Source organism: Acinonyx jubatus, chromosome E2 (genome assembly GCF_027475565.1).
Source record: "Acinonyx jubatus isolate Ajub_Pintada_27869175 chromosome E2, VMU_Ajub_asm_v1.0, whole genome shotgun sequence".
Lineage (NCBI taxonomy): Eukaryota > Metazoa > Chordata > Mammalia > Carnivora > Felidae > Acinonyx > Acinonyx jubatus.
The window spans coordinates 3,982,009-3,999,629 of record NC_069396.1 but is presented as its reverse complement, the minus strand read 5'-3'; the positions used below and the strand labels follow the sequence as shown (position 1 = coordinate 3,999,629).

At 59.5% G+C, this 17,621-nt stretch overlaps 1 protein-coding gene across 1 annotated transcript; it reads right to left on the bottom strand.

The window, feature by feature from the left end:
• Nucleotides 1-2,364: 2,364 nt before the first annotated feature.
• CIBAR2 (CBY1 interacting BAR domain containing 2) lies at nt 2,365-12,647 on the bottom strand. Its single transcript, XM_053211346.1, has 9 exons — nt 12,170-12,647; nt 10,734-10,968; nt 9,739-9,807; nt 9,548-9,649; nt 9,296-9,297; nt 8,623-8,731; nt 5,680-5,793; nt 3,585-3,686; nt 2,365-2,841 (listed from the first exon to the last, which is right to left on the bottom strand). The coding sequence occupies exons 1-9, from the start codon at nt 12,187-12,189 to the stop codon at nt 2,737-2,739; spliced, it is 858 nt and encodes a 285-aa protein (XP_053067321.1). The 5' UTR covers nt 12,190-12,647; the 3' UTR covers nt 2,365-2,736.
• Nucleotides 12,648-17,621: the final 4,974 nt, after the last annotated feature.

Here is a 17,621-nt window from a genome sequence, read left to right as displayed (position 1 = left end):
CGGCCCCGCCCCGTCTCCGCGTGCCTGCTGACCCGAGCGAGCTGGGTCGCCGTCACGCCGGCCGGGGAGGCGCGTTTGGGACAGTGCGGGCCGCGTCCACGACCTGGAGCCCCAATGTGGAGGTGCCCCGGGGCTTCGTGGCTTCGTGTGTCGGGTGGATGCTGGCAGGAGCTGGGGAAGGAGGAGGCGAGGGCGCGAGAGGAGGAGGTGAGCGTGTGGGAGGAGGGGGTGAGGACGCGGGAGGAGGGGGAGTTGAAGACACAGCGGCGGCGGAGAGGTGAGGCTTGGAAGGACGCAGTGGGCCCGGGGGGCTCAGTAGTGGGCGGCGGGCGTGGGTGTCCGGCGTGGCTCTGGTGAGGGCGGCCGCCAGGGGTGGCGCCGTGCTTGGCGGGTCCCCCCGGTGGCCTCCCCCTGCCGCCCGCGCCACCCCGCCCCAGGGGCCGCAGATGTGCGTGTGGTTGGGTGGCGAGAGCCTGTCGCCTCCGGCTCGTTGGTCTTTCCCCTTCTGCTTTGGCCGTGGGGGCAGACGCACGCGGCTGGGTTGTGTGTTCTTGGACTTGGATCGGGGCCGCCGTGAGTCTGGCCGACCTGGGGCAGCGTGGGTGTGGGCAGGAGGGACTCCTGCGCCCCCGAGCACCACGTGTGCGTCCTCGTCGGGTCTGGCAGTTTGCGCGGAGGCCCTCTGGCCCGCGTGGCTCAACTGAAAAGCCAGGGCTTCCGCTCGGACCCTGTGAGCTCTGGCTGCGTGCCCCCCCCCCCCCCCCGGGCCCTGCCGCTTGGCCCCCCCCCCCCAAAGTCCCGCTGTCCCCAGGCAGCGGCTCCTCTCTGCCCGGGCGTGGACGAGGCTCCCACTCACCGGGTCAGTCCTTCCCCCCCTGCCCGGAAGCCGTGCGGCACCTTCTCCCCCTGCGGGCACCTGCACCAGTGGCCCTGGCGAGCAGCGGGTGAGCTCGCTTTCCATCAGGAGGAGAGAAAAAGCAAAAACACACCCAGAGAGGGGGACCCTGGATTTCCAGTGGCGACGGAGAGCCGCCTCAAGTCGCTCTGTCCACCCCACCGCCCACCTGTGCCTCTGGGGCCCAGAAAGAGAGCCGCTCTTCCCAAGTGGCCGAAAAATCCAGACCTTCGTTTTCAGAGAGGGTGGCGAGGCAGGCCGGGGCTTTAGTCCAACCCTGGAATCAGGAACCACCCGTCCCTTCGGTGCTCCGGGGCCAGAGCGGGAAGGGGCGGGCACGGACAGTGGGCCAGGTCACCAAGCAGGGCCATATTTCTTCGGAAACTGTCGGTGGGGTCGGGACACGGACGAGGTTAAAGAAGACGGACATTCGTGTGTGTGTGGTGCCCACGTGAGCGTATAAACGTAGGAGATGTATGGCTCTATGACGTGACTACGTGTGACTTACAGTACGATCTCCGAGGTGTTGGTTTATAAATTATTACATAGAAAGTGTAGAATGTTGTAGTTAGTAGAAAAAGTTTTTAGGTTTATTTTTGGGAGAGACAGAGACAGTGCAAGCGGGGGAGGGGCGGAGAGAGAGAGAGAGAGAGAGAGAGAGAGAGAGAGAGAGAGAGAATATCCCAAGCAGGCTCCAGGCTGCCAGTGCAGAGCCCCGTGTGGGGCTCGAACCCACAAGGCCGCGAGATCATGCCCTGAACTGAGGCCAAGAGTCAGATGCTCAACCGACTAAGCCAGCCGGGTGCCCCTAGGATGTTTTGGTGATTTTTGGAATGAGCGTTCTCCCTGGTAGAATCAGGGTGGGCTTCCCTGAGGAGGTGCCAGGGAGGTGGATTGGGGGTAACAAAAATCAGTGTGCTGAGGGTGCGAATCCTGCAACGATCCCTTGAAAGTCTTCTGTCCCCCACTTTGTTGATGAGAGAATCATGGGGCTCACTCCCTTCCTCACCTTTGCCACCCTCCACCTCCCTTGTCTTCTGTGATGAGTCCCTGGTTCCCAAGGGCATCCCTGCGCATTGTGTCCACATGTCAGGGGTGACTCGTGGCCCTGCAGACCCGTATGTGGAAATGCTGACTCCCAGTGCCTCAGAATGTGGCCTTATTTGGACATAGCATCTTTGTAGATATAATTAGTTAGGATGAGGTCACGCTGGGTAGGTGGATCCCTGTGCCGGTAAGACTGGTGTCTTTACAAAAAGAGGGAGTTTGGACACAGATCCACACACACACACACACACACGCAGGGAGAAGGCCACGTGAGGGTGGAGACAAAGGTCAGGGTGCCGTGTATAAGCCAAGGGACCCCAGAGATGGCCAGCGGCCCCCAGAGGCTGGGGGAGAGGCCTGGAGCCCACCCTGCCCACCCCTGGCTCTCGACTTCAGGCCTCTGGAGCCTCGAGAGAGTAAATTCCTGTTGTGTGAACCCCGAGTTTGTGGCGCTCTGTGACCGCAGCCCTGGAGGCCAATCCGCCGCGCTCTCAACATTAAACCCGCTCTCGGGTGTAAACACCCGAGTCCCCGGGGTCACAAGGTGGGAAAGGAGAGCCAGCACGATTCAGGTTAGGGGGCACCCCACGTTTATTGAGCACCTGCTCCGTACCCGGCACCGTGCTGGGCACAGCGATCCCCAGAGTGACCTCTGAGGTCGGCGAGATTGCCCCGTTGTGCAGATGAGGAAACTGAGGCTCAGAGGACACAGGCCTTACCCAGAGCCCCCCAGCCCGCCCTAGCCCTGAGCATCCAGGGTCAGCCCCCGTTTTCCCAACTGGGGAGTTCTGGTCCTATTGATGGAGCGCCCGCCCCCGTCCTCTGAGGTCTTCCTCGGCAGAGGCTTCCATAGTCTCCTCGTCTTCTCTTCTCTCGCCCCGTAGGGCGTTCTGAGCGCTCTAAATGATAACAAGTGGGAATGATGAGGCCAGGGACAAGTACTGAGCCCTTTCTAAGGAGCTTTGTGCAGGTTTGTTTGCCTGACGCTCCCCACGATCCCACAGGGGGATACTGCTATTCGCCCTGCTTTGCAGGCGAGGCATCTAAAGCACAGAAAGGTTAAGGACCTGTCCTGAGGTCACACAGCTTGGGCGCAGTGAGTTTGGGCCCAAGTAGCCGGGGCCGTACTTCCTTGCTTCACTGCCGTTAGAATTAGTCAGAAAGCCACGAGACGCTCCCTGCCCCCCCTTGTCCCCCACCCACTGGGTGACTAACCCTACCCCGATTGGTACCAGGCTGCTCTTTCATGTTACTCGGGTGAGCACGGAGGGGTTGTCCTGTAGAACCAGAAATGTGCTTTGCCGCGCTCGTTGGGTGCCCTGGAGTATAGGTACCTTATGACTTCCCTCAAATCTGAGAAATTCAGGCTTCTGACACCCCTGGGCCCCAGGGCACAGGAGCCACCCGTGCAGAGCCCTCGCCTCTCGAGCCGCCACGCTTCAGGACGCCTCTCGGGGGCACTCAGGACAGGCGCCGGCGGCGCAGGGCCGGTTGATGTGTTCCAGGCCGGTCCAGGCCCGACCCCGAGGGAGGGCTGCACGCTCCCCAAGCTGTGCTGCCTTCTCAGGATCTCCCGCAGACCCCCGTCCTCAGACGGCCTCCCCTTTGTCGTGGGATTGACGGCCCCACCCCCAGCGCTCACCTGGCCAGTGAGAGACCACGGGACAGCCGGGGAGGAGACGGTGTCCGTGAGTGGCCGAGCATCGCGATGTCCGTAGAGCCCGTGCATCTTGGCTCGAAAATCCTGCCGGGAGAGACCGGGATGGGTGGGGGTGGGGGTGGGGAGAAGGTGCACGGCCGGCACCACCCCCACCTGTGCCGTAACCTACAGTAGTCCCACCACCCCGTTTTACAGATGGGGACACTGAGGCCCAGAGAGGCCAGGTAGTCACACAGGAAATGAGAGATTGCTCTTTCCCCTAGAAGAACGTCACAGAGGTGAGCCAAGGTACCCGAGCCCGTTCAGTCTGCATATAGCCTCGTATGGTGGTTTCCAAGCTTCCCGCAAATTCCTCGACCCGTCACCCATCGGGAGCCGGGATAGGACTCTCCTCCCGTTGAATGTGTCCTCAGTGACGGACTCACGTCCAACAAATAGGCTGCAGCGGGAGTGACACGTGAAAGGTGGTACCTATTCCGCCTGCCTCTGTCACGGGATGCTCGCTTCCGACCCGCCGCCGGGCCTCCTGGAGAGGCCGCGGGCAGGGTAGGCATGCGGGCTGCAGGCCCCACTGAGGACGCAGGCGGGTCGGGCTTTGCGGCATGCGGTTCAGGCCGTAGCCCTGGGCCCCGAGCGCCGAAGAACCCTATGTTCCGTCTGACACGCTGCTGTCACCGTCTTGAAATTCTTTTTTTTTTTTTAATTTTTAACGTTTTTATTCATTTTTGAGAGACAGAGACAGAGCACTAGCGGGGGAGGGGCAGAGAGCGAGAGGGAGACCCAGAACCCGAAGCAGGCCCCAGGCTCCGAGGCGTCAGCACAGAGCCCGCCGCGGGGCTCGAACCCACGAACCGCGAGATCGTGACCCGAGCCGAAGTCGGATGCTCCGCCGACTGAGCCACCCGGGAGCCCCTTGAAACGCTTAATAGTTGTTGAACGAAGGGCCCACGGTTTCATTCTACACTGAGCTCTGCTAAACCAAGAGGCCTGTCCTGTACCCGGATAATAGCCATCATCCGCCAGATACGGTGCGGGAGCCTTTGAGGTGACTCCGTCCCCAGCTACCAACTGACTGAAAACCCGGGAAAGACCCGCCCGAGACCGTCCAGCTGAGCCCACAGAAGATAATCACAGCAAGTGGTAGCCGTCTTCCAGCACTGGGTGTGGTCTGGTGTCTTCTAGATAAGTCCGCTCTTGATTTCCATCAGATCAGATAGGGAAAATGCGCATTTTGTCTGCATCCAAACTACAGCAGGCGTCAGCCTGGGATGCTCTTTGTCGTGGTTGATTCATGTGTCTGTTTTTTGATTTTTTTTTAATTTTATTTATTATTTATCTTGAAAGAGAGGGAATGAGTAGGGGAGGGAGAGAGAGACAATCTCAAGCAGGCCCCGTGCTGTCGGAGTAGAATTTGAGGTGGGGCCCAATCTCACAACTGTGAGATCATGACCTGAGTCAAAATCAAGTCAGACATTCAACTGACCGAGCCACCCAGGCACCCCTTGTGTGTTTGTTTAAAAAAATTTTTGTCAGGGGCGCCTGGGCGGCTCAGTCAGTTAAATGGTTCATGAGTTCTCTTGTAGTTCATGAGTTCGAGCCCCACATCAGGCTCCGGGCCGTGGAGCCTGCTTCGGATTCTATGTCTCCCTCTCTCTCTCTGTCCCTCCCCTGTGCTCTCTCCCTCTCTCAGAAAATGAATAAAACATTTAAAAATTTTTTTTTAATTTGTTTAAATCTTATTCGTTTATTTTTGAGAGAGAGACAGGGATAGTGTGCTGAGCAGGGGGAGGGGCAGAGAGAGAGGGAAGGAGAGAACCCCAAGCAGGGCCCATGCTATCAGCACAGAGCCCAACGCAGGGCTTGAGCCCATGAAGCCGTGAGATTGTGGCCTGAGCCGAAATCAGACGCTCAACAAACGACCGAGCCACCCAGGCAACCCAGGATTCATCAGAGTGAGTCTTCAAAATTATAACCATTGAAAATGTTGCCAATGAAAACTGCTTCTGAATCGAGACAACTGAAAATCAAATTGAGCTCCACACCATCAGATAGAAAATGGAGCATTTGTGATGTGTACCTCAAGGTCTCTCTCCGGGTCGTAGTTCTCCAGGGTCTGGAAGGCGCTGGAATATACCTCCACCGCTTTGGCATGTAAGACCATCTCAATAGTGACAAAGTCTGAAAAAATTTTCTGTGGGGAGAGCAGGCGGAATCACATAAACCACATTCTCAAAGCCCTGGGGCCATCTTGAATACGGGGGGGGGGGGGGGGAATGGGGGTGGGGACTGTTACTTGCCCTTATGGGGCAGGTCCAAGGCCAACGTTACTTTTGTTTTTGCGGAACAGATAATACGTTCCCATTCAAAAGCTGCCTCGCCCAGGAATTGTTCCGGAAACGCAGAGGGCGTGTTTCTTGGTGACTCTCTAAGGGACACGCTTTGCTCTGCCCTGTCACCTGGGCTCATCTGCACAGCCTTTGCTTCTGAGGACAGGTGTTTGCAGCTTGATGGCTACAAAACCTTTGGCCTCTGTCACCCACAGGCCGTGAGTGGATCTTCCGGGAGAGGCCTCACAACCTGACGAGCCAGCTCGCCAAAATGTAATTTTGTGATAGAGATATTGATTTCTCTAGATCAGATGGTTTGGCTCAGCTCAACAAGTTCTAACGGAGTTCCCACTGCATGCCCAGCCCCAGTGGGGGCTCCTACTGTGTGCCAGGCTTCACATAAGCTCCTCCTGTGTGCCAGGACTCACATAAGCTCCTACTGTGTGCCAGGCCTCACATAAGCGCCTCCTGTGTGCCAGGCCTCACATAAGCTCCTACTGTGCGTCAGCTTAGGAGGAGAGGCTCCTACTCTGCTTTGGGCCCCAGCAGGACACGGGCTCGGTGTTGGGGGAGGAGTGGGCAGTTTGGAAACACACCACATCACACAAACATTGCAGTGCCTGCTGGGGGGGGACAGGCTCAGAGGAAGTCCCCAAGCGAGCACAGGGAGGGGAGAGGGGCCAAGGCCAAGGTGGTGATGGGGATACGTGCGTCCCGTCTCCTTCCTTCTGCCCCTGGGAGGCTGGCCTGGTGGTCACCTTCTGCCATTTACTGGCGTGTGGCCTCTCTGACCCTCAGTGACTTCATCTGCACGGTAGGGACACGTGTAGTCCCAATTCACCAAGCCCTGTGAGTCAGTATGGCAGTTGCGTCCGTGTCCCCGAATCACCACCAGCTCCACCGGGGACTTGGTCAGAAATGCGGACTCTGCAGCCCAACCAGGGTGGGCCGGTCACCGGGTGATCTGCGTTTGAGGCAGCCCTCCAGATTTCTGACGCACGCCCAGCGGTGTGGACCCCCGGACGAAAGCATCACTCACATGCTCTCACAGGAGCCAGAGAGCTCTTTTGTCAATGGGATCATTGTATATACAGAAACGTGACCTAACCCTGATACAGTGGTAATCATTCTTTCCAGTTCTGAGGGGTTTTTTGTTTGTTTGTTTGTTTCTTGTTTTTCTCTTGCGGAACTGGGAGCGCTTTTTAGGGGATGGTCTGGATAAGTGCCTCTTACAAACTTAATCCCAAAAGTTCAAAGGATGCCCACTTTCAACTGCGTGCGTTTGTTGGCCCCTAACTGTGGAGCCCAAGCCACTTGTGCTCAACTCTTGCTGGCACCCCGCGGGCCTCATAAACAGCAGATGCCTGCTGGTGGCCTGCTGGTGACTTCGGGTCCTGCCTGCCGCACAGAGGCGGAGCACCAGCGACCATCACCGCTCCCGCTTGTGCGTTATTTGTTCGTTCGTCTCCCAAACGTTCACTGAGTACTGCTAAGTGCCAGGCCCTGGACCCTGTGCAGGGACCCGGCAGGGGGACACGACAGCCAGGCGCCGTGCCGTGCCCCACGTGTGCGTGCCCTGTGGCGCACAGCGTCGGGGGGCAGGCATGGAACAGCAAGTCGCCCCCCACCCTCTCCACTCCCTAACGAATGGCGTACGTCATGGGTCTTCCCCAGGGTGGCAACCTCATGAGGACAGGGGCCTTCCTTTTCTGGCTATGGTGTCCCGGCACCAGGCACAGCGCCTGGCACGTAGTAGGTGTGTATTTAACATGTGTTGGATTAATGAGGGAATTAAAAATACACTTAACCTATCCACCATGCCCCGGGATAACTGACCCCAGAGGGAGCAGAGCAGTGAATCAACGTCAGGGCCGGACTGGGCTGGGGGTCCAGGTGAGTTTCCCTGGAGATGAGGGGGTGTCACCTTGATGCAGAGTAAGGGCTAAGCCTTCCTGGCAGAGGGGCACAACCTGTGCAAAGGCACTGGGGTGCGTCGGGGGTTTGGCGCCCTTGAGCTTGGAGTGATGCATCCAAGATAAGGCTGGGCTGGGGCGTCCGGAGGCTTGGGGAGGATTTCCGCCTTTATCTTTAGAATCAGGGATGCTGTGGGAGGGCATTAAACCCAGGCGTGACAAGTTACAGCTGCCTTTTGTGAGGTCCCCGGGGCTGCAACTTGGGAAATGGACTGGATGGGGGATCGAGAGTGGGTGCAGGGACCTCTGTGACCAGCCAGGGCTCTGGGCCCAGGAGTCTGGGTTGCAGTGCCGGCGGCAGGGGTGCGTGAGGAGGAGGCTCCCGTGCCCAGCCCCCTGCGCCTAACCATGGCTGGCTCGGCGGAGGGTGAGGAAAGGAGGAGGGAGTGAGGGCAGAGGCTGCGGGTCCCTCCGTGGCGAGGAGGGGGTTGGTGGGACGGAGTCTGCCAAACTGGCCTGGCGGGGAGCCGGGCCTGGGTGCTCAGAGGCGGGGCTGTGAGCGCTGAGCGGCTAGATCAGGCCAGGATTAATCGTCCTGGGAGCCGGGGCTCTGAGAGCCGTCTGGGCAACGGGTGTTCGCCCATGCTCACGTACACGCAACCGCGCTCACACACACGTGCACGCGCACACTCCCGCAGACATGCACGGGCTCACACACACACACACACACACACACTCCTAGAGGCCAGAGCATGTCTACCACAGGGCGACCACCGCTACCTGAAGGTCTGTCAGCTTCCGCTTCTGGAAGGCTTCAATCATCTCCCCCAGCTGGTGGGTGGTGTGGCTGGCATCCGCCGAGGCCCTCTGCACGCTGGTCTCTGCCTGGCTCCGGAGGTAGGAAGTGTCACGGGGTGGTTCCGGCCTTTGGACTATTCTGGATCATTTTCAGGTCTTCCTCTGGGTCAGCTCCCTGCCTCATGGACGCCTCTCGCCAATTTGGTCATCGGAGGAAAGGCCGAGTGCGACCGTGGTGAAAGGGGCAGGCGCTGCTCGGACAGACCTGCTGACTAGCTGCGTGACCCCGGGCAAGTTGCTAAACCTCTCTGAGCCTCACTTTCTCTGCCTGTAACGGGGGACGGTGATCACAGCGGCTTTGCATTAAACGGGGGGCACCTGCCGAGCTATCATAACAGGTGTCGATGATAATTAATTCCCGCACGTGGAACGTTCTTTAGGTAATTAGCTAATTCGTATGACCCGGTCCCACGCCGGGCACGTGCAGACCTGGGTGTTGGTGCCAGGCACCCTCGGAGTGGAGCTCCATGCCTGCCCCTTACCTCCCTGGTGTGACCTAAGGCGGGTCACGTCTTTCGGCCTCGGGTTCCTCATCTAGATGATGGCAGTGGGGCTACAAGTTAGAAGTGCCCCCAGCCCACTGCTGGCCCCGCACCTCTGACTCGCATCCTGAGCCCAGGGCTGTGCACGCACCTGCTCAGGTCAAGGTTCACCTGGCTCTTTGGGGAGGTCGTCCGTCACCTGCACGGGGCTCGGCCTTGCCCAGACACACGCGGGGCACTCACCTGGGACTGGGGAGGGTGCTGTTAAGGAGCCAGGTGAGTCGGCAGCCCCTGCCCAGAGGACGCCTGTGACCGACGCCCCGTGTGGCCCGGCAGCCTCGGGCCCACGGCCCAGGGAAGGATACAATGGTTAGCCGATCTGATGGTGACTTCTGCCTCAGTTTCCCCAGCTTTGCCAGTTGCTTGATCTCGTTCTTCTGGACTTGCTTTAGCTTCTTGATCTCGGCCTAAAGGAGGGAGGAGGGCTGCGTCTTGCATGTCCAGATGGGCCACTCCCGGTCGGGCAGTGCCCCTCCCCCCCCCCCCCCCAGCTTACCCGCGTCTGCTTGATGTGGGCCCCGTAGAGTTTCAGGGGGCTGATGACCTTGGTCTCCAGCCTCTCGACCTGGGGGAGTGTGGACAGGCAGAGAGTCAGAGCGGACAGAACCGGGGAGGCTTGGTGGCTGCACGGATAGAGTGCCACGGGCACACCGGTGGGTGGGCGCGTGGCAGGAGCCCGTGGGGGGCTGTGGACGCCCGGGACGCGGTCCCTCGTCCCTTAGGGTTGTGAGCGCCGCCTGAGCTCAGGGCTCGACCTCCCAAAGGCTCCGGCAGCACATTTTGTCCCACGAGCCTCGTTTCCTCACCTGTGAAATGGGTATAATGACTGTGCCCACTGAGGGTTTCGTGACAGTTCATTGGGACCCGTGGCTCTTTCATTCTCCGGCCTGCCTCATGATCTCACACGGGGAGCCCAGAAGAGCAGGGGATTCAGACCCGACTGAGCCAGTGCGCTGTGCAGCCCCCGAGGACACAGCATGGTCTCGGGGTGGATGCCTCACAGCCCCGAGTCAGTGCCTAACTGCCAGGTGAAGGAGTCCCCCGACCCCTCCCCCCCAGGCTCCTTAAGACCCTGATTGCCAGGCACCGCCCCCAGGGGTGCTGACTCGGCAGGTTCTCAGTGAGGCCCAGGAACCTGCATTTGTAGCAAATTCCCGGGTGAGGCCGAAGCCTTGGCGCCCAGTGGCCTGAAAAGTTGGCCTGCCGGATGGGAGTCCCATCTTAGAATCCCCCCATGCCCGTTCCTTTTCCTTATCCTGTGGGATAAACACAAATCTAGAAGAAAAGATATATATGTTTTCCCAGGAGTCCAAAGGCAAAGGGACTTTCCTCCTCGCTTTCCTTCCAGTATTTTCTTTTTAGAAAACCTGCGATGAGAAATCCTTTCTCTGTCCCTTTGGGACGTATGTAAACCTTTTTAGAAGCATCGCAGGGCTTCGGCCCTCAGACGTGACCCCCTGTGAGGGATCCCCCCGGGGCCACCCCGCCTACCTCGGCCTGCCGGTAATCCTGGACTTTGGCCAGGTCCTCGGCGAAGCTCCTCAAGGTGGCCCGCATCTCGGGGTGCTCGGTGTTGGCGAAGTCGGTGAGCTGTTTGACCAGCTGGTCGGCCTTGTCCCGCACCTGGGCCGTCTTGCGGGTGTAGGCAGCCAGCATCGAGCAGAACTGGCCCAAGTGCTTCTCGGCGTTGGTCACCGTGTCCTCCATCACCCTCACCTGGCTGTCCCTGGGGAGGTGGGGCCCGAGAGGCCGTTCTGGGCCCCGGTCGGGACAGCCACGCAGGGTCGCCCGCCTGTCGCCCTGCGCCCAGTCAGACGCCTGGTCCCCCCCCCCCCGGTCCCGTCGAGGCGGATTCGGGAGACCGGCCAGGCGGCAGGGCTGGTCAAACGGCCGGCAGGAATGCCAAGGCTGCTTTGGCTCCAAATCCAGTCTTACCCTCCCTGGGACCCTGAGTGGGGCTTTCCTATTCCTGGCAGAGTTGTTCTTCTCTTCCTAGCTGCGACGGCCTCTTCCTCCAAATCCCCTGAGTTTGCCTTTCCCCCCAGCTGTGGAAATTCTCTCCTCTCTCCGAACCCTGAAGGCTTTTGTTTTTTTAAAAATGAATCAACTTTAGGTGCGCCTGGGGGGCTCAGTCGGTTGAGCGTCTGACTTTGGCTCAGGTCATGATCTCACGGTTCGTGAGTTCGAGCCCCATGTCCAGCTCTGGGCCGACGGCTCGGAGCCTGGAGCCTGCTTCTGAGTCTGTGTCTCCCTCTCTCTCTCTGCTCCTCCCCTCCTCATGCTCTGTCTCTCTGGCTCTCTCAAAAATAAACATTAAAAAAAGAATAAACCTTTTTAGGGGGCCAGTTTCAGGTTTGCAGGAAAACGAAGTGGAAAGTGTAGAGGGTTCCCTTGTTTCCCCTGCTCGGAGCACACACGGGTTCCCCCGTTATTAACGGGGCTGCGTTTTTAAAGAAGTTCGCTGGGTGGTCCCGAGGCAGCCTGGAGTGTGTGACCCTCAGAGCAACCAGGCATCAAAACGAATGGGTAAGGGGCAGGCGAGCTGTAGGAGAGCATCAGTAGAATCTGGCCAGAGGAGTGCGGTCAGGGGCGACCCCACAGGGGGATTTGTCTGCTGGGCTCTGAGGCTCGAAGGGAGATTTTCCAAGTGGACATGGGTGAGGGAGAGAGGGCTTGGACCCTGTGAATTTGGCTTCCCCGGAGCTGTGGACAGTAATGCTGGAGAAGCAGAGGTCAGCTTCTGGAAGCCTCCCCGGTCTGGAGCCCCGTCTGCCCCTGACCTTGAGGCGGGGTCGTGTGGGAGGGAGAGCGCCCCTTACCGCTGCCCGCCCCAGCAGTCCTGGCCGCCCGCATCCCTCTTGGTGCATCAGGCCCCCGAGCCCTGCTGCCCCCTCCCTCCCGGCCAAGGCCGGCGCAGAGCCGCTCACCTGGAGAGAACGACGCTCATTGTGACCAGAGGCACCAGCTGTTCTGGGCTAAGGGAATAGGGACAGGGCCCCGGGGGTCCCTGGGGGAAGCCGGCAGGGCTGGGCGCAGCTGCGCCGTCTCGGCTCAAAGGACGCTGCCACCTGGTCGCCGGGCAACGTGGCCTCCCACAGCTACCCTGGGAGGAGCCCCAGCTGCTTGCCTGGCAACCTGTCCCCGGGCCAGCCCTGCCCAGCCTTTTGCATCAGCTGGGGGGAGGCGTCCCAGGGAGCCCCCACTCCTCGTCTGAAGGTGGGGGTTCCCCGGGAGGCAGCAGGGACTGGAGTTAGGGCAGCTTGCCGTGCCTCAGCCCCTGCTGGCCCAGGGCCCTTCCTAGCCACGAGGGGTGGCCACCCAGCCTTCCCCAAATTTCTGGGAGTGGCCAGCAGGGTCCTAGGAGACCCGGTTGCTCAAGAGGGGTGTGTGGGAAAACACAGTCGGCCTGGGGGGGGGGGGTCCCGGCGCCTTGTCGCTGAATGGAGGGGATAGGACACCAGCCCAAAGGAACTCCTTTAACGTTTCAATCACCGTTTCATTATTTTCCCCCTTATTATAAAAACAGTACCAGCCCATTGTTAGAAAAGCGAGAAAATAAAGACACAAGAAGAAAACCCCAGGCCACCTAGGAAATTGTACTAACTTACAACACGTACTAATTGTAAGGTTTGTTCGTTTCAGGGCATATACGTTTTACCTACAGAAAGGAAGTATCCAAGTGGCAACAGTATCAGAGGCCGGGTGAGAAGAGGGGCAGGTGCGGGGCCAACACAGAGAGCAGAACGTTGGCACCTGTCGCCGCTGCGGGACTCCCCAGACGACCGTGTTCGTCTTGCCTGTCTGGAGGTTTCCACAGTGGAGAGCGTTTTTTCAAAAGCACCTATAAAAGCAGGGACTTTAAGAGTCGGCTGAACACAGGCTCAGACCCCGGCCCCCAGCCCTACTGTGTGACCTTGGGCTCACCGCCTCTGTAAAAGGCCACCCTGACAATACCTCCTTGCCTTGCCCACGCTTAGAAGAAAGAAGTCTGGGGGCGCCTGGGGGGCTTAGTTGTGAAGCGTCCGACTTCGGCTGAGGTCATGATCTCGCGGGCCGTGAGTTCGAGCCCCGCGTGGGGCTCTGTGCTGACAGCTCAGAGCCTGGAACCTGCTTCCTATTCTGTGTCTCCCTCTCTCTCTGCCCCTTCCCTGCTTTCTCTCTCTCTCTCTCTCTCTCTCCCTCTCTCTCTCTCAAAAATAAACATTAAATTTTTTTTTTTTTTTAAATAGAAGTCTCTGGTGTGAGGGTAAAGGGACAGGGCAGGGGCCGGACCCCCGAGGTGGTGACGGCTCCCCCGTGGCTGCTGCCTGCCCCCTCCCTACCCTGTGTTCCCGTGGACCCTGAGCACGGGAGGAAGTCTCAGCTTCCTCCTGCATAGATCCACGTGGGACCCACCGCCTCCTGCGACCCGCACGCCTAGGCTCTGCCGGCCATCACGCGACTCTTCCCTATACGAAGCTGGGCACCTGATCGGCTCCCTCTCACATCCTTGGCTCCCTTCGCTCGTGGGGGCTGCACTGAGTTGAATAACGTCTCCTCCAAATGTCCACCTAGAACCTCTGAAAGTGGCCTTATTGGGAAAGAGGGTCTTTGCAGATATAATTAGCGACAGGGGTCGCTGGGGTAGGGTAGGCTCTAGTCCAGTGACTGGTGTCCTCGTAAGAAGAGAAGGCAGAGACATGGGGACACGGCCGTGTGACCCAGGGGCTGAGACTGGAGGGATGTGGCCACTGGCCAGGGACCGCTGGCAAGACCGGAGCTGGACAAGGCTCCAGACCGTCCCCTGGCGCCCTCGGAGGGAGCTCGGCCCTGCCCGCACCTTGACTTTGAACCTCTGGCCTCCGCGCAGTAGGACAGACCTCCACTGGGGGCCGGTGACCTGCCTGCTGTCCCGGTCCTCTGACCTTACACCTGCGCCCTACACTTTTGATTATCCCTTTGGACGGTTAGTCCCCTCCTGAGCAGGCCCGGCTGCGAGTCTCGTCCAGGTCGGGAGGTGCCCGCAGTGGAGGAGGCCCCTTTGGCCCGGGGGTTCTGGGTCCCGTCCCCGGCACCTTCTCGGGTCCTTGGCCAAAGAAGCATCCCCGCTCTGGGTCCTTGTCCCTCGGCTCTCCTTCCCGCCGGCTGCACGTGAGTGCGCCTCTCTTCGCCTCTCCTCTTCCTGGGAGAAGCTCTCCCAACTGACTTCCCCAGCTCTCCTCTCGTCTGCTCCCGCTTAGTAGAACTTTGGAGAACAAGTGGCCTCTGTTTCCGTCCCTCCCTCTCGCCTTTCCAGCCACTGCCTCGTTGTGGTCACTAAATCTGGTGCCCTTCCTCAGCCCTGTCCCCTGCCAGCAGCGTCCAGACCTCCTTGTGTGTCCCTCCCTCCCTCCTTCCCTCTCTCTCCCTCCCCCTGCCCCCCTCTCTGTCTCTGTCTTTCTGTCTCTCTCCAGCTTCTTCCTTAAGGACTCATGCAGATAATCCCCGTGATAGCCAGACCCGGGGAGCCCTGTGTGGCCGGTCACATTCGCTCCTGACTCACTCAGAAGCCGTAACAGACTCTCTCCTCCCAAAGGGTGGGTTTTCTTTTAAAAAGCAGGAGTTGGAGGGGCACCCGGGAGGCTGAGTCGGCTGAGCGTCTGGCTCTTGATTTCGGTTCAGGCCATGATCTCACGGTTCGTGGGATCAAACCTGACATTGGGCTCTGCACTGACAGCTTGGGCCCTGCCTGGGATTCTCTCTGTCCCTCTCTCTGCCCCTCTCCTGCTCACGTTCTCTCTCTCTCTCTCTCTCTCTCTCTCTCTCTCTCTCTCTCTCTCAAAGTAAACAAACTTAAAAAAAAGGCGTTGGACATCAGCAGGACAACATAATGGGAGACGGAATTTGGGGCGCCTGAGTGGCTCAGTCGGTTAAGCGTCAGACTTTGGCTCAGGTCATGATCTCACCATTCGTGGGTCTGAGCCCCGCGTCGGCCTCTGTGCTGACGGCTCAGAGCCTGGAGCCTGCTTCAGATTCTGTGTCTCCCTCTCTCTCTGCCCCTCCCCTGCTTGCGCCCTGTTTCTCTCTGAAAGATGAATAACCATAAAAATTTTTTTTTAATGTCAGCTTTTCAGGTAACCGAGTCCTGGGGTCGGATTCCTGGGTCGACCGCCTAGCCCTCAGGGTTTCCAGTAGTTCCGTCAGGCTCGGGTGCAGGGGTCCCCGGGAAGGCGTCTGGTGGCTGTGGTCAGCGCCCACCATTGGCTGACTTTCTGTGCGGGAGGTGGTCCTCCGTGCCCTGGGTGGGCCTCACGCAATCAGTCGCAGGCCTTTTGAGCCAAACTGGATTTTGGACTTGTCAGCCCTCGCGACCCCACGAGCCAAGCCCTTATGATAAGTCTGTCATCTACCTGCCTGGTTCTGTTTCCCTGGAGACCCCAGGTCTTCTAGGATGAAGAGAAGCTACAGGAACCGGGTCGGGGTTCGGCTGCTGGGGACGGGCGTCTGTGTTGCAGACAGTGGCCACAGGAGGGCAGCAGAGACCCCCTAATGGGAGGCGCGGGCAGAGCGGCCCGGGGACCTGGAAACACAGGGCAGGAAGCACACGCAAGAAAGCACGGCCTGAGCCCAGATGGCAGAAAGCAGCGGGTGGGAGAGGAAGGGCGACGTTTGAGTTCACGTCTTAGAGGCTTTTAGGAACTTTGAAAAATGGAAACCAGCTAGCTTGTCGTAGGGCCACCTAGAGACATCTTGCGGCCAGAGGGAGAACAGCGAGGGGACAGGGAGGGACGCAGACCTCCTGACCCTCTGCCCGGAATCCCGTGGGGGCCCGCAGAGAGCAAGGACGTTCTCCTAGGAGACCTCATGGGACTGTCACACCCAGGAAATTAGCACGGACGCAGCGCTGGCATCCAGTTCCCTGTCCGGAAATTCACGCGTCCCCCATTGTCGCACGTGGGTCCCTGCCGACTCAGGAGGGGCTGCGATCCCTGCCCGATTCTTCGTCTCCTTAGAGTGGGAAGTGTCACACCTCAGCCTTTTTTTTTTTCTTCCAGGATACTGACTTTTCTATTTTGCAACTTGTTATTTTGAAACAACTTCAGTCGTACAGAAATAACGCAAGAACTCTTTCACCCAGACTCCCCGATTGCGAACATTTTTCTGAGTTTGTCTGATCGCCCCCCCCCCCCCCCCCCCCGCTTTCCGTGTAGTTTATTTTCTGAACCACCGGACAGCGAGTCGCGGACCCGACGCCCCCTCGGACCCAGACCCTTCGTGTGTGTTTCCTAAGAGCATGACCGGCCTCTTACGCGGCCACAGAACAGATGGCAAAATCAGGAAATGATCGCCACTTACACAGTATTATATTCTATTATCTCATCTACAGACTTTGTTCAGAATTCACGCTTGTCCCGGTAAAGTCGTTCTCGTGAAGAAGCAAACATCATTTTCTCCTGCTCCAGGATCCGATCCAGGCTCACCTGCTGTCTTTAGCTGGCTCGATTCTGACGTTGTTGTGGACTCTGGGCCAGTCGTTTTAGGGAACGGGCCTCCATTGGGGTCACTGATGTCTCCTGGAACATCAGGTTTCACCCTTGGGAGGAGCTCTCCCCGGTGGCCCTGGGTCTGGGTGAAGTTGATCCCCTGTCCAGGATTAGGTGTTCCTGAGTGTCCCCTCCGCCCTGGCTCCGGGCTGCTGGAAGGGACACGTCCCTGCGTGAGCACGCAGGTCCTTGCCTCATGGAGCTTTCTGTCCGGGGGCCCGAGTCCGGGCTCCTAGCTGGGACTCAGGACAGGCCAGGACGCCCCCACTGAGTCTCAGTTTCTTCATCCATGAAGTGGGGACGGTAACTTCCCTCATAAGGGCACCTTGGGGAGATGTTGGGAAGGGACCCTCTGTGTCTGGCTTTGGTAACCCAGGGAGGGATGGGGGCCTAAGGTCCAGATGGGCAGAGGGCCCGCCCCTACATGTGTCCCCACATGTAGCCTGACCTTGCCGGGCTCAGGGAGCTCTTCCCTCCCGGGATCCAGCCTCAGACGTTGGCAGCGCGGAGCCTGGCTTTCGCTTTCCAGCAGCCGCCTCACCCTGCGCTGACATTTCGCAGACTGGGCAAAGCCGGGCGGCCAGCGCGCGAACTCAGGGAGGGGGCTCACCTCGGGGGTGCTGCAGACCCCACAATCGGCAGTGGTTTCGCGGTCCCGCGGGGCCCCGGCGTTCCTTCCGACTCCGAGTCCGGCTTGGGGGACGTGTGCGGGGGTCCCGGGGGTCGTGCCGAGAGGCCCCAGTGGCACCGGGGGTGGGTACAGCCGCCAGCCGGGTCCTGGTGGGGGAAAGCGGCAGGGTGGTCCAGACCCCCGGGAGATGGCCCCATCCCAAACGCGCCTGCGCTGGGGGGCGTCGGGCCAGCGCCGGCCGGGTGT

What these genes read in the sequence shown, in the direction of transcription:
- CIBAR2 (XM_053211346.1), bottom strand. Translation starts at nt 12,189, where the DNA reads ATGAGCGTCGTTCTCTCCAG. An exon ending in ATGAGCGTCGTTCTCTCCAG is followed by an intron (nt 10,969 to 12,169) that starts GTGAGCGGCTCT and finishes CCACCTCCCCAG; the next exon opens with GGACAGCCAGGTGAGGGTGA. An exon ending in ACCCGGAGAGAGACCTTGAG is followed by an intron (nt 3,687 to 5,679) that starts GTACACATCACA and finishes CTCTCCCGGCAG; the next exon opens with GATTTTCGAGCCAAGATGCA.